The sequence below is a fragment of the Pogonomyrmex barbatus genome, unplaced genomic scaffold, assembly GCF_055798465.1.
Source record: "Pogonomyrmex barbatus isolate J1 unplaced genomic scaffold, ASM5579846v1 scaffold8, whole genome shotgun sequence".
NCBI lineage: Eukaryota > Metazoa > Arthropoda > Insecta > Hymenoptera > Formicidae > Pogonomyrmex > Pogonomyrmex barbatus.
Window position 1 is genome coordinate 6354344 of NW_028297182.1, and position 16132 is coordinate 6370475.

The window sequence follows — 16132 nt, forward strand, 5'->3', positions numbered from 1 at the left end:
TCTATTACATCATTAAAAAGAGATGTATATCAACGGAAGTGAACATAGTTTGACTTATTGAGAGAAATTGACTGAAGTTGCACGATCCTCTTAATATAACATAGTAGGTATCCCGAAAACGAGTGTAGAGAAATCCAAGTGTATATTAACATTTATTTATATTTATTTCTTTTTACAATTCCATAGTATGTGTTCCATCTATCTCTTTATTATTGTCAACGTCGCTTTTTGCAAGTGCATTTGCAACAATATCCTGATAATATTCGCCAAACACGCTGCGATTATGCGAAACAAGTATTACAAATCGGGCTGCAACGGCCGTCAATTCCTCTTGCAATGAGGAAAGACCTGGTGGTACTTGCTGGGGCGCGATGGATTGCGATTGAATGATTTTCTGCAGGAACTGTCTAATCCGTAGATCTATAAAAACAATGCATTTATTGTTTTAATTAAAAATTTCAATTATTGTTAACCATTGAAGTCCATTTTTATACTTACTGACGAGATATCTGATTTTATGTTTTGTGTCTATAAGATCAGCTATTTGGCCTTCTAATAGTGTTTCTAATTCTGGTGACAATTCAGAAGCATTAACTTCTCGTAATGTTGCTTTTATATCCGTTTTTATTTGTAATATAATATTTGGCATTGCAGCTTCTAAATCTCTGTAATAAAATAAAAAATTTTATTAAATTTTGAATATAATATAAATTAAAGATAAACTATGTACATAAACGATAAGACACTCTTCCTATATATATATTTAAAAATTTCAAATCTTTTCATATATTTTATTATAATTCATTTTCAGTTATGATTTGACGTACTTGTTCGAATGTACTGAATCTAATAATACATTCAAATGTTCTTTGATATTCTTTTTAAAGCTTGAAACCCCATAAATTGGCGCACCAATTGTGTTATTAATCAATAATATCACAGAACCGACGATGCTCAATCTGCTGGTTATATCACGTAATTCCAAAAGTCTTCCTTGATCCAACATCAATGTCTAAATGAAAAGTGTTCAGTTTATAATAACTTTATCAAATATATAAAATTCCATATTTCAATAAAGTACCTCTGCGTCCGGATTGAAATCCCATTCCAAAAGATCGAGATACGCTTCTGTTAATAGAGAGTGAGTAATTTTTCCTACATTATTAGTACCAGCGCTTGATGAACTTGTCATCTTCTCCGAATCGAAATGTCTCAGTAACCAACTTTCTGTGTATTGCAAACCATTCGAATTAACCTTTAAGAATTCGGCGAACTTTGCCTTCTCATACTCGATACTCGAGGCGATGATATTCGGTCTCATCATCGTGATGGTAAAATTCGCCAAGTCCAATTTCATTAATTGTAATACTTCCATGACACCTTTGAATGTCTCGACGATGTCTATCTGTTGCGATAACTCTGCAATTTTCTCATCTCTCACTGGCGCGCATATTTTACCCATAATAGAGATTATATATTGCGCATAATGATGAAAATCTAATACGCTTTTCTCCGCTTGTTGCTTAATTAAGTCTAAATCAAGGACTTCTCTGATATTTTCTTTGATTCTCGAATTATGTGGTGGTACGAGTTCATCCAGTGTCTGAAATAAATAAGGAATAATGTTGTTGCTTGTTATCTGACGCTCCCCTGCATCGTCACGAAACGAAAATAAATGATTACTTCTTTAATCTCTTTCAATAAAACCAGTGCGTGCGAATAATCTGGCGGATCTTCTGCCAACTGCTCCGCTAATAGATTCCAAAAAGCTTTGTGCATTATTTCTTTTACTCGCCTATGAAAACTACCGTCCTCTGGCTCCAATTTTTGCAGCTGAAAATTCTTATCTACCGCGATTTCGTGCGCTAAGGCCATATTTTTCATTCCATTGGCAGCTTTCATGATTTCATCAAAAGACACAAATTTTGGCGGTGACGCTCCTGTTAATCCACCTATTATAAGATTTGGTGTTGGTTGCCTGTATCAAAACAAGGACTTATAACATAAACTTCATATGAAACATTAATTAACAATTTGTAATGACAAGACATTGCTTTCGCTACATATCGATTCTACTTACATACCTACTTTGGACTTCGTTTTGCGCACTTGTATGTACATTAGTATCACAGTTCGTTGATGTACCAGCATTGTTTGCATCACACGTCTGTTCGTCCTCATTCTCTATTTTCTGATTACTGTATAATTATAACAGCAACATTTTATAAATACATTATTTATAAGATGGAAAATAAATAGGAAGATCAACAAAACAACTCAAGTTTGAAATAATTATTAGAAACGAAAATGAGACAGTTTATCGACTATTATGGTTATAAGTGAATGTACAAGAGAATAAATTGAAGTTTAAAAAAAGAGATTATTTGGTGTGATTAGTAATCAGGCAAAATCTTGTAAACACTCCAAATTGTTATCGGACAAAGATAAACTGACCGATATAACAGAGCAGGGATGAAATTTAATAATGCCATGGGTCTCAATAGTTTGCGACTAAATAAAAGACAGCAAAGGGTCACACCCCATATTACTCCAGCACCGACCAAAACTTTGTTCCTGGCAAAACATTACCAAGTCATGTATACTCTTTCCAATTATCATATTATCTTCCTAAATACTTTTTGTAGACTGACAAACATCAATTATAACAATGACAAAAATAAATAATTAAATATTAATACACGAATGGCAAAATTTTTATAGAAAAAAGACCTTGAAATTTGCAAAATTTCCTTTCTAAAACGGAAGAAGAGGAGAAACGGCCACCAAAATAAACAAGATAAACAAAACTTGAACGATATATACCTATCTGGCATGGTGCTGAATGTCGATGTATATATTTTCTTTAAAAGACTGGCCGCATGACACCTTCGCACACGGGGTCTGGCTGCTGGTCCGACTTTTAGGCTTCTACACGAGAAGAAGGTCAGCCTGTCTATAAAAAGAACGTTCGCAAGGTAAGGGCGATTATCCGTAAACGCGCGATCTGCGTGTCTTTACCGGAAAGATCTTGCTATTTTTTTTTTGTCTTCTTTCGCTCACGCAGGTTAATCGCGCGCGGTCGAGCCGCGCGAGGAGAAGCTCCGTACTTCTCGTAGCTCTCAAACCCGCCGGCACTTCGGATCTGCCTGCGTACGCGCGTTGGCCAGCATCCCGCGATGATCGGCGATGATCCGCGAACGCGAATTTGGAAACAGCTATGAGATCTATAACATCTCGGACATCTGTCAGATTCGGCCGGAAGTGTCGCGCTGCGCAACGCGCGTTCGAACGTCTTGCAGGTGCAATTGCGAAACTATTCGACCTGTTCCTTCGAGAAAATTGCGCTTTATTTATAAAAAAATAAATCTTGAAAGAATTTAGGAAAAATGTAAAAAAGTGAAAGTAACTTAGATCTGCTTGCCTTAATCTCACTTCTTTATTTGCGATTCTAAGATGAAACATGTTTAGAGGTAGAAGAAAAAACACGAAGTGTACGAAGTGCAATTAAAACAAAGAGCTAAAAGAAATGTCAAATGATTTAATTACAAAAATATTTAATTTGAATTTAAAGAAAGAAAAATAGAGAGGAAGAGAGAAACAAATATAAAAATATAAAACAAATATAAAAAACAATGACAAATATAAAAAATATTGAGAACGTAAACTCACGCGACAGAATTCAATTAATGTTTATCATTAGATTTATTTTTTAATGATTTCGATTAAATTCCGAGATTTTTTATTTAATCACTAATTAACTTATATTATTTTATTGATACGGATAAAATTATTGATTTATTACTTCATATAAAATATTAGATTAGAGAGAACGCATTAATCAGAAATTTTATACTTTAAGCAATTACTGATTTCTACTGATTAAATAATCTGTTTAATTATATATTAGTCAAAGTTTGATCAAAATCGTCTTTAATACATATATTACATATTTTCCTCAGAATAATTACAGTCTGGAAGACATTGTCTCCCCTCTCTTACAAAGAAAAACGTTGATAACTTTTTATTTTCCTTTAAAAAAAATGTGCAAATGTTTCTCTTTAAAATAAAAAAAGAGTGAATGAAAGATAATATTCTATGCAACGACGTACCTTTTGAATCTGACAAACGCTCAGCTCGACTCCGGAACGACGGATAAGAGCGGATGCGTTTTGTATGCAGTTTAAATGGAATCGAAATGCCTTTGTTGCACAAGTTACCCTAATTGGTGGCGTGACTCATTGCCGTCTACCTTGAATTTGCAAGGTAAAATTGAGGGTATTTCTTTTAATCCTTTTGTATGGAGATAAACATGGGAAAGAATGATATAGAAATATCAGAGTATAATGCACTCGTGCGTTTATGGCAATTTTCAATTTTATTTACATATAAATCCCTACACACATTTCTCTGTTAAATGAATTATAAAATCTAAAAGTATGCACAACATTACAATAAAACAGTATCCTAAAAAATAGTGGAATTGAACAATATACGATTTTTACCTTCCTCAAATAGAACGTATTTGGTTTGTGTATAAAAGGCACCATTGATAGTTTTATCACCTACACCACCCTTGTAAAATAATATTAGTATTATAAAACAGCAACTTTAGAATATCAATAAAAGCAATGTACAATATTGCAGAAAGAAATATTTTCGTTGATCTTACAAATATATCCGATAAATACAAAGTGTTAAGGTGTATATGGTGTAATTATATATTTAATATTTAGTACGTATTTCTGTGCGTATTTAGCAGCAAGGTACATTAACGTAATTTAACAAAATAGAAGAGAGACATCCTCTTCAGAGATTGGCCGATTTTCCCAAGGCATTAATGTTAATTTTGCATTTGCGCAAGCCGTCTGTCAATCTCTGAGCAAGATCGACATCTACCCGAGCAAAGTTTCGTACGGCCCGCTCAATGATGAACGTTGAAGCGTTGCGCAAACTTGATACCATGTTCTGTACCAATCTTTCTCTAGCTGGCTCATCGAGAATCTTCTTCCAATAAGTAGTGACTTGACTAAAGTCATCCTCATCCACGGGGTCGTAACGGTCCACATCACCAGATACATGGAATGGCGGTGAGCGAGCAGCCGGACATTCCTTCGGGCCGTTGAAGCTATTCGGATAATAATTCGGTGTACCGCCATGATTGTATATCGGCATGTTACCATCCCGCTGATAGTGCATTGCAGAAATCGCCTACAGAATATATTGCATTATATTAATAAATTACACATATTATTCATAAATAATAATATATTATTAATAAAATTTATCTTAATAAATAGTTGATGTACAATATATACAGCGTATAAAATATTATTATATTATATAACGGTCTCACCACGAATGACTATCTCTTTTCATTTCAAAAACTAAAAAAGATAAATTTACGAAATGTTACCTTGTAAGGGCAATTCACTGCTAATTGAAGATGATTTGGACCCAGACGATGCCTATGAGTGTCCCCATAGGCGAAGAGTCGTCCTTGTAGCATCTTATCGGGACTCGGCTCGATACCAGGTACCATATGTGCCGGATCGAAGGCCATTTGCTCCACATCGGCGAAGTAATTTTCAGGATTGCGATCTAATACTAATTTGCCCACTGGTTTCAGTGGAAATTCTGTGTGCGGCCATACCTATACAAAATTCATATATATTTTTCGAAGAATTATCTTCTCTTTAAATTAAAATATCGAATAAATTAAAAAATAATTACCTTTGTCAAATCAAACGGATTCCATTTGAAGGTCTTTGCTTGTTCAGCGGTCATCACTTGGATATAAAATGTCCAAGACGGGTACTGACCCCTAGCGATAGCATTATAAAGATCTCTGATTGAGTAATCGGGATCGGAAGCGCTAAGCTCGGCAGCTTTTTCCGCAAGAAGATTCTTGATTCCTTGATTGGTCTGAAATAATTATTAAATATAATTAAATATTATAATCAGAACTATTATAAATAGATCAAATAGCATATTATTTTTCTTAGTTTAAAACAAACGGACCTTGTAGTGGAATTTGCAGTATACCATTTCATTCTTGTCATTTATCAGTTTGAATGTATGAGAACCATAGCCATTCATATGACGATATCCATCAGGAATACCACGATCGCTAAAGAGAAACATAACTTGATGTGTCGACTCGGGTCTGAGGGAGATGAAGTCCCAAAACATATCAGCATCCTGAAAAATATTTTATTAATATAAACTGTGCAATATGATATGTAATGTAATTATCATATGCTAACACAAGGAACATTTTACATAAATGCATTTGATCATTGGATAATCGTTATTTGGAAATAACAATCGTAAATTCGATCGAACCTTCAAGTGAGTTGCTGGATTTCTTTTCTGTGTGTGTATAAAACTCGGAAAGAAAAGAGGATCCTTGATGAAAAAGATTGGCGTATTGTTGCCCACAAGATCCCAAATACCTTCTTCAGTATAAAATTTGACAGCAAATCCACGCGGATCTCTACAAACAATAAAACATGATAAACAGCTCAATAATGAGATATTAAGAAATTTTATGTATAATTTTTATTGCCTATTATTATTTCACCATTTGAATTAGTTGTAACAGTTGAGCAAAATATAAATTAAAAAAACGGCATGCAATCCTTGTGAATCATGTTCTCGATTGCATCATATTGGAAACGATGGAAAGTTACTCTACCACAAAAAGCATCTGAGTGCAATAATGCATCATAGATAATTAGACATATATAACTAGATGAGCATAAAGATGATTCATGTATATGTTCTTTACTCTAAGAAACATATTATAAACATTTATAGCAAATATCACGTCTTTATTTCAACAAAATATGCTTGTTAAAATAATTATTATTAATATAATCATTATAATAATTAATAGCGTTATTTATATTATAAAATACTCCATGTATGCTTTCTATGATTTATTTTGCAAAGATGAATCCAACTAATAAAAAAAGTGAATGAGAAACGTAGTTATTTTCTTCGGACATTTACTAAATTATCTGCGTCAGAATTAAATATAATAATAATATGCCATCATATAAATTATATTTTTTTCTATTTATTACCTGACAGTATCGGCAGAACCGCTTTCACCACCGACGGTAGAACATCTTACAGCGATAGGAGTCCTCTTTCCAATGCTAGAAAATACCTTAGCTTTGCAATACTTGGTAATGTCATGGGTAACTTCAAAGTAACCAAACGCACCTAAAGAAAAGAAAAAAAAATATGTGTAAAATTAATAATTAATAGTAAAGATAATAAGTGAAATATGTATAAATATCAATAATATAATGTGTCTCTCTCTTTAAGTAATAAGAAATAGAAACGTACCAGCTCCTTTCGCATGTACGACTCGTTCCGGAATTCTTTCTCTGGCAAAATGCGACATTTCATCCAAGTAAACAAAGTCTTGCAGCAACATGGGTCCACGAGGACCAACCGTGAGGCTGGCCTTCTTCTCGGCAATAGGGGCTCCATTGGCGGTTAATAATACAGGTGTCTCACCCTGAAAAAAAAATAAAGAAAATTATAAACAAAACGAATAACACATATCACATAATGCAAAATAAGCTTGTTTATAGTACAATTCTCATGAATCATTGTTTAACTGTCAGCAGCATCAATTACAACTAATTTAATTAAAGCTTTCAAAAATTTGATGCTTCAAGGATTACATTCCTATCCTATTCCACATCCTATTAAAAATTATTTAAATGAGAAAACAGTCTCTTAATCGTGTCGCTTTGCAAAAAAAGATTTCATTTTTTTTGTAATTTAATATTACCGCGATGTTCTTTATGTTGTCAAGTCCAAGAGATTTGATGATATTTGAATTATCATGCAAAACGGATAATATATAATAAAATAAAGAATTTAATTATTTTAAAAACTGTCTCTTGGAAAGATCTAAAGAAGAATAGAGTTGGCAGGCATAGATATCCGTTTGATGATGGAGAATTTTTTTTTAATCAAAATATAAATATAATAAGTATATAAAAGCCAAATTATTTAATTGATATCCTTGTCAATTTGTATTAACTTCTCTAGATAAAATTAATCGTTTTAACAACGTCTGTATAAAGTTTCGTTACACAATCAGGAAATTTTCTGCCCTTCTGACTAGACTTTTTCTTTTTTTTCCAAAATACGAAGAAAAAATCGCGACGGATCGCACAACCCTCGTCAGAACTCATTTCGCTAATGAACAATCTAGAAGCGAGCACGAAAGCTTTTTATACGATAAACATCGCGATAAAATCATAATATGATAAACACAATCTTTGCCGATCTTGGTCGATTGTGAGTATGCAGGATCCGCAAATGGCGCTTTCGAAATCCTATCTAACATCTAACAGCAGCGACCCACTTCGCCACCTTGTTACGGTAATTATCATTCACTGAAGTATCAGTAGTGACATAATCTCGCTGCACCTTGGTGCTCACAACGTTATCGTTTCCTTTTTTTTTCTTTTTCAGTTACAAAACATTAATTTCGCTAGGCAAGCAATTGCCGCAATTTTATCGAAAGTCAGTAGATAACTGATTACACCTACTAGGATAGACCGGACAGATATCAAACGCAAAAAGTACACTTGCTACAAGTCACGCATTATAAGCAGACACTATGTTACATAACGCTTCGAGAATAATGCTATCAGGATTATGATTCATATTTTTCATATTTTTCATATTTCATATTTTTCAAATGTACATAAATTTTTCTCCGTGATAAATATTTTTGATAACCGAGTAGTCGTTTTCGTTATCCATTATCCAAACATATTTAAATAGTTTATGATAAAAAATCGATCAGTTATAGAAAGTTATAGAAATCAGTTATAGAATATTATAGAATAATCAAAATCATCAAAATGTAATTTCTATTTCTATTTTTGTAGTATTTACTAGAACTGTTATAATTTGTTTTGATTTGTTATTATTTTTCAAAGATATTCTTATGACGGCGGAATATCAATTTTGTCAATTAACTTCAATTAAGGTATGATGATTAATTGCCTAATAATTAATTCGATGTATTAACATTTTATTTATAAAAGCGCACAATGTTATTCTTTTTCTTCTACAATGAAAACTTGACTGCTATATAAATACAAAAGATACACACATTAAATATTCATCTCAATATATATCTTAAATATCATAAATATATATTGTATTGATGATAAATATATTTCATTAATATTTAATAATAATATTTTTATTATTGACTAAAAGATTTTAAAAAGTCTATATTTTTATCATTTCAAGAAACAACTCTTTCAGAAAATCGCACTACACCAAGGACATTGCATGCAATTACGATTAGTAGCTATTTCTGTACTAGTTGATCAGCAAACGTCATCATTGATTTGCAACTGTATATTAATTACTTTTTTCAAGATACGCCTTGGTATGTGCAATTGCACGATTTTATAGCTCAAAATTGACGAACAATGCGTGTTTCCAGACGTACTATCAATGTTTTTTTTAATGTATTTTTTTATATATTTTTTTTCAAATTGTTGTCGACGACAATAGTGCGCTCGGTATGACTTGTTGCTCTTTTGGAATGCAAATTACGCGAATAAACGTACTTTCTTATTTTATGCCACGAACAAGATTTTACTCGAACGTTACGACAAGTGTGTTGCGAGATAAAACGATTTCAGAGTTTAATCGTCCATCTTGTTTAATCCGATAAATACAAATGTAAAAATGTTCGTCGGGATAATATTTAATTTGTCTATATCGATACTTCGTCACGCTACAATGACGCAGTTATTTTCTTGTCAATCTGTATCGTTAAAAAATATAATTTACCAGACGAATCGTTCGGATCTAAAAAACAAAAAAAAAAAACAATTCACTTGCTTCTCATATCGTATTTACGAGCGTGATAATAACGGTTGTAATTTCTATCATTATATATCCGAAGATATATAATGAAGGTCGCGAAATGTTAGCGTGGAATGTTAGCGCACAGAAAGAGAAAGAGAGAGAGAGAGAGAGAGAGAGAGAGAGAGAGAGAGAGAGACCTCAAGTGTGCGATAAATTATGATTACATGCATGCATCGTAAACACTTCTAAACTAAAAACATTTTATAATTCTTGACTTGTCCACAATTTAGAATAATGTGGCTCTCTAAATGCCGAGTGAATGTCCTCTAGTTACACGGGGAACGGAAAAGAGAACATGTACATCTTGCAGTGCTTCTAGATGTAAATTGAATTACGAAAACTTTTGCAAACATAAAATTATAAAATAAATATTATTTAAATCACGATAAGTCAGGAATTTTATAAAAGATGTAATTATTAAATGCTTACATTCCGAATCAAATTAAAATTTATTAAATTATATTATCATATTTTTTTTATAAAAAATGGATAGTATTTTAAAACTTTGTGTCTATTTTGTTGAATATAAAAACAGTTCTATTTGATATAAAAAATCTAAGTTTCTTCATATAAAGAAACTGCGTATCTAAATTTTTACGTTCATTTTCTTATGTTTTTCTCTCTCTTTCTTTTAAATAACTAATTCTCTCAAAATAACATTTATGATATGAAATTGATATGATCATTCCGTGAAATATTTTTAGAACACCGATAACGTTTAAAGCGAAGTTAATATTTTAAAACACGGAACTTTTATAGCAATATGAAACTGATCAGAGAAACTAAAAAAACTGTTTTCACTGATATCTGGAAATAATATCAGTAAAACTTATCGTGCAACTGTGTTGCGAATGCAATATTGTGAGCGCATTCTGCAAGTATAATTTATCTTTCAAATGTATTCTTACGCAATAAGCACAAACTTGAAAAATATCATTAATCATGATATATATTTACACAAAATTTAACTTTAAAAAGTAAGATTAAACAAATTATAAAAAATATGTTCCCAAATATATTTTTAAATACAATAATTCCATGTTTTTTACACACCTGTATTACATTTAAAAATCTAATATGTTTTCTAACTTTTAAGTTTTGATTTATACTTGAAAACTTGATAAAAACACATATTTTTTTATTATGTTTAGAATATGTTATCATTAATAAAAAAATATTACATTACTAATATTAGTTATATTGGGAAAGTCTAATCTAATAATTCCATCTTGCGATTATTAGAAAGCGATTATTAGAATAATCAAATAGTATTCGTGGAAAGTACTGTGCATGTGCATACGTGCTGTATCTTGATGAAATGGTGTACTTTGAACTCTTCTGAGTAGCTTGTTATTATCATGAATATTTACTTTCTACAGGCTCATAATGGATGATTGTCATCAGGATATGTAAAATTATCAACATGCAATGCACTTAAACTGTGACATACATATACCTCAGTATTTTGCAATCGATATAATAAAAAAAAATTTGATTAAAATTTGACGATATATTTAACATTTTTTTTAAACAAAAGTAAACATTTACAACTACAAGCAATTAGACAAGCAATTAGACATTATACTACAACAACAAGCAATTTTGGGAAATAATTCTTTTTGAACTATTTGGACGAATTATATAGTTTTATAAAATGCAAAAATCTTCAAGAGTGATGTTGATGTTTATTACAGATATTTCGATATAATTGATATCGCAAACTGCGGTCTTTTTATCTACGGTGATAAAGATTACAGAATCAACATAGGCATTCATTACGTTATAATTAAATATTAGACTTGTAAATCTTTCTTCAGAGAATTAATTCGATAATATAAAGAACAGTATTTACCTGAATCGTAAGAATTGAAATATCACATTATAACGGGAGATATATTTATACTATAATTGGATAAGTTGAAATTTTTAGACTTTTGCATTCTTTGATATAACATAATATGCGGTGTATTTTTATGTCTGATAAAGATTTTATTTATGCAAGAGATTCAAGTCAAAATGATAAAAACAAAATTAACAGCTTTGTTTTTAATTTCGCAAATCACAAACTTAATCCTTTGAATATATAGGATGACTTGCCAAAACGCAGAAGTCAATGGCGAAATTTGCATTCTTGCATTTTCAAAGCAATTGTTTCTTCTCTAGTGAATATTTAAACGTTACAAGGCTCTTTAGGAATAAAAAATGAAAAATTCTGCATAACAATTTAAATGAAACAATATAAATAATAAAAAAATAATTTGTTAGCTCTAGTTTAATCTGCTTCAATAAATTCGTTAAAAAAAAAAATATATATATATATATATATATATAAAATGCAAGATAAATAATTCTATATTTACTAACAAAATATTGTAAATATCTCTTTGATCAAATCAATCAAAGTTTGATCAAAGTTCTCTTTAGATGTTTTAACACCAATAAAACCATAGTCAATTTTATTAAGAATTTGCAGTATAACTTGAATAAAATTTGAAGAAGCTTTTTGCTATTTTATAAATAGATAAGTTTATAAGTATTTATAATTTTATAAATAAATATGTGAAAATAAATTTTATAAGTAAATTAAAATAAATTTTACAAGTAAAAATAAATAAATAAAGTATTTTATAAACACTTTTTCTATTTGTTAATGTATGACATGTTATGACTAATGTCATGCAGACTATATGTTAATGCAGACACGCACATAAAATAGTTATAGTGAACAAATTATATGTAGGATAATACACCTGGTTGATCGTATTTACGATTCCATCTAAGACAATTGTCCTACTTTTTGACACATCTTCCGCATGTCACGGCGATCACTATCTGGAGCGATTATTATATAACAGTGTTGGTGGGAAATAAAAATATTACAATTGCAACAAATTATTACTGCAACAAATATACATACAATATTTGCAAATAAACGTACACATGAGATTTTAAATGTTACTACACGTAAATTAGCCAATTATCGAAACGTAAATGGAAAATACATATATTCGGATATTGTTTCCATATTTACGCGTAAATACATATAAAATCATGGAATAATTCCCATTAGCTTAATCGACGATTCAATCGATAAAATTGTTTAAAACAATATTACTGACTATATTATTGTTGACCAATTTAATTTTTTCATTATGTTAAACATACAGAATGTTAAACATTATGTTAAACATAACAGAAGATAATTCTATTTATAATAAAAAATATCTTTTCGATTAAGTAAATTGAAGTTAATCAAAGTTATTTATAAACACGTGAATTTAGACACATATTAAGGACACATATTATATTCCGTTTAAATAAATTTGTTTTCTATAGTTAAACTAATACATTTATATCTAAAATGAAGTAGATATATGATATTCAAAGTTTCCTGAAAGCGAGAAATAAAATTTTAATGCAGCAACAAAAAACAGATCTAATAATTGCGCGTCGAGATTGTTCGAGAAATATTATTATTATTAATAATCAGTGACGTAAGTAATATTATATTAAATTTTTTAATTCAAAAATATAAAAAAATTATTAGGCGCTTAAGCCAAATATTTTCTTGCCAAGTATTATCGATATTATATTCTATTATTATTTTATCTTACATTATTAAGAATTATTTATCATGTAATTTTTTCCCTAGAGCAAGAAGTGAACATTTTTTCCATTATTATTTTCAATAGTAAAAATTTTTATTTTTCACGTTTCGCTCTAAGAAAAAAGTTACATGATTAGTATTTTAATTGCAAGCAATTTCATATAAAAAGTCCATGTAATATATATGTATACAAATATATAAATAAAACGCAAGCATTTTTAACTCTGACGTTCTCAAACGATTGTATTAATTATTAATTCCACAGGAATTAATTACTGAGAAAGAGTATTTCTTTATTTTTTTTTAACACAAAATAAAATATTTTTTAAATACCTTCATCTTGTGATGCTAGATTTATTTTCCATCAAAGCTAAGTGTAATTTTATAAACACGATCTCTGTGCATACCAAACCATAAGAAAATCAGTATCGTTATTGCAATGCCATTGTCATTTGTATATGTTAATTATATGTTTATATATGTTTATATTTGTATATGTTAATCAATTCATTATAATGCATTACAACGGACATGTTTTTTTTTTGCAAGGAATGATGCGCATTTTACGTTTGCAAAACGCCCAAGTCATTCTCGCTTCGACAATGACTTCGTTGATTTATCTCACACTCGCAGAGCGACGTTCGAGAAAGTCAAAGTACGCGAATTTCTGAAATAGTCACGAGTCTCTTGAACCTGTTTTTACTTCTTAAGGAGGTAATCAATCTTGTCTCCGACATGACGGGAATTGAGCACCGCTGTAACTGCGCGTTACATCGAGAGAGAAAGAGCGCGATCTCCTTACCTTTAGTTTATTCTTGTAATTATTCAGCTGTTCTGACGCGGGATCCCTCATTGGGCAAGCCATCTCGTCGATCGATTTCTCGCAATTACTGTAGAATCTGATCGAAAATGCGTGAGGCGCGTAGATAAATGTAACGAGATTCACGAGCGCAAATCCATCCACCGGCGTGTCACGACTACTCGTCGGCGGCGAGAATAGCGGGCTTTTATTATGTGCGTGCCGCAGCATGACGGCCGATGGGTGGGAGCACGTGGCAACTTCATATCGACGGAGGAGCGACGAAGTCGTTCGAAAGAGCCGGCTCAAGTCCGAACACGCCCTCGGCATACTTCAGTTCGATCTGCCGTGCAGTCCTAGAGCGATATTCATATTTGATTTTAAATACGAGATCTTAAGCTCGGACTTTAATTATGGTTTAATTGGTGATTAACTTATCACTCGCATAATATCTGAGTTATTTTAAAATAAATCTTTCAATATATGTTATTATGTATATGGAAAGAAAAATTAAGGAAAATGAATTACGTAGCAGAGTTAAATTAATCGGAGCTTGATCGAAGTTATCTTTTAAATCTTAAATCTGATTTCAGAAAATGATCAACGAAAGAATCATGTAATATCTGAAGATGAGGCTTAACATATTTTGAATATAAGATCATGAAAATAAGATGAATATAAAAACGGACTACAAATATCAAATCGTTTCTTTTATCTGAATTTTGGGAAAACAAATTAGAAAATGATCTCTAGCTACGAGAACACAATTTTCATACCTAAAATGAGAAAAAACGATTTTATTGATTTCATTCGCATTTCTCTTTGCATTTGATTAATTTCTTCTATAAAATTTATATTAATTTCTTTTATAAAATCTATATTCTGTCAAGATTTACATTTCAATTTACTACATTATAATTTGTTTTTAAACAAGTATATTTATTCCTTTTCCTTCCAAGATAGATGAAAAAAACATTAAAAAATTAATAAAAATATAACTAAAAAGATGGAAATTTTTGTTAAATTATATTTTTATACTTATTTCTTTCTATCTTTGTTATATGTAATATTTTTTTAAACAAATAAATATATGCAATCTGGTTCAAAAAAATAAAAAATTCAAGCATTATAGGATCGGAGAAGATTTTTTGCGCCTATTAATCATTTTAATTTTAAGGGACGAAAGCCAATAATATTTTCCTGAATTTATTCAAAAATTAAAATGATGTTGAAAATTTTATTCGATCGTATAACACTTTTATAAATAATCATGTAATTATTTATAGTAACATATTATTTAAGTAAATATTTCATGTTGTAAGCTGTACTGTTACACGTATTTTTATCTATAGTCAAGATTTAGATGCTTTTATACAATGTTTTTTAGAATGCCGAAGATTCGAATTTTAATAAATAATTGTGTTTATAATAAATAAAAACAGGATATTAAAGCAAACAGATATTGGAAAAATTAACAATATAGAAAAAACAAAGTAAAACAGAAAGTAAACAGAAAAACTATATAAACACTCTATTAATAGGTTAAAAACACACAGAAATGTACATGTAATTTATATATGATAAATATAACACGATAAATTTCAAAATTTATATCTACTGTACTGATCAAATTATCACTGTCCGTCCAAAGATAAATTAAAGAGTGCCATTAAAGATAACAAAATCACCTGCAAATCTGAGCAATTCCAAGTGAGTAGCTTGACAGTTCTCTGTAGTTACTAGATTGCATTTTGTTTAGTAAAAATAAAATTTCAAATCCCTCGCATAATCGTTTGGCTGTGATT

At 30.3% G+C, this 16132-nt stretch overlaps 2 protein-coding genes and 2 long non-coding RNA genes across 10 annotated transcripts; 2 read left to right on the forward strand and 2 right to left on the reverse strand.

Annotated features, from left to right (window-relative positions):
* Positions 1-133: 133 nt before the first annotated feature.
* Positions 134-3296, reverse strand: LOC105424621 (T-complex protein 11-like protein 1). 7 transcript variants are annotated; one of them, XM_011634936.3, is made up of 9 exons: positions 3019-3296; positions 2824-2949; positions 2455-2574; positions 2085-2198; positions 1684-1978; positions 1082-1603; positions 828-1012; positions 499-665; positions 134-420 (listed from the first exon to the last, which is right to left on the reverse strand). In XM_011634936.3, exons 2-9 carry the CDS (start codon positions 2832-2834, stop codon positions 173-175), a joined length of 1662 nt encoding a protein of 553 aa, XP_011633238.2. In that variant the 5' UTR covers positions 2835-2949; positions 3019-3296; the 3' UTR covers positions 134-172. The 7 variants fall into 7 exon arrangements, with proteins under 7 accessions (XP_011633238.2, XP_011633237.2, XP_011633241.2 ...); XM_011634935.3 differs by having other exon boundaries at positions 2824-2953; XM_011634939.3 differs by lacking the exon at positions 2455-2574 and having other exon boundaries at positions 2081-2198; positions 2824-2953; positions 3019-3295.
* A 1060-nt stretch (positions 3297-4356) lies between these two features.
* Positions 4357-14541, reverse strand: Cat (catalase). The gene is made up of 8 exons (XM_011634942.3): positions 14331-14541; positions 7354-7528; positions 7086-7227; positions 6343-6493; positions 6019-6198; positions 5731-5922; positions 5414-5650; positions 4357-5208 (listed from the first exon to the last, which is right to left on the reverse strand). Exons 1-8 carry the CDS (start codon positions 14391-14393, stop codon positions 4807-4809), a joined length of 1542 nt encoding a protein of 513 aa, XP_011633244.3. The 5' UTR covers positions 14394-14541; the 3' UTR covers positions 4357-4806.
* On the forward strand, positions 8160-8785 carry LOC148934739 (uncharacterized). The gene is made up of 2 exons (XR_016141194.1): positions 8160-8406; positions 8500-8785. It is a non-coding gene; the product is annotated as an uncharacterized LOC148934739 (long non-coding RNA).
* Positions 14542-14556: 15 nt separating the features above from the next.
* On the forward strand, positions 14557-15562 carry LOC148934740 (uncharacterized). The gene is made up of 2 exons (XR_016141193.1): positions 14557-14752; positions 14921-15562. It is a non-coding gene; the product is annotated as an uncharacterized LOC148934740 (long non-coding RNA).
* Positions 15563-16132: the final 570 nt, after the last annotated feature.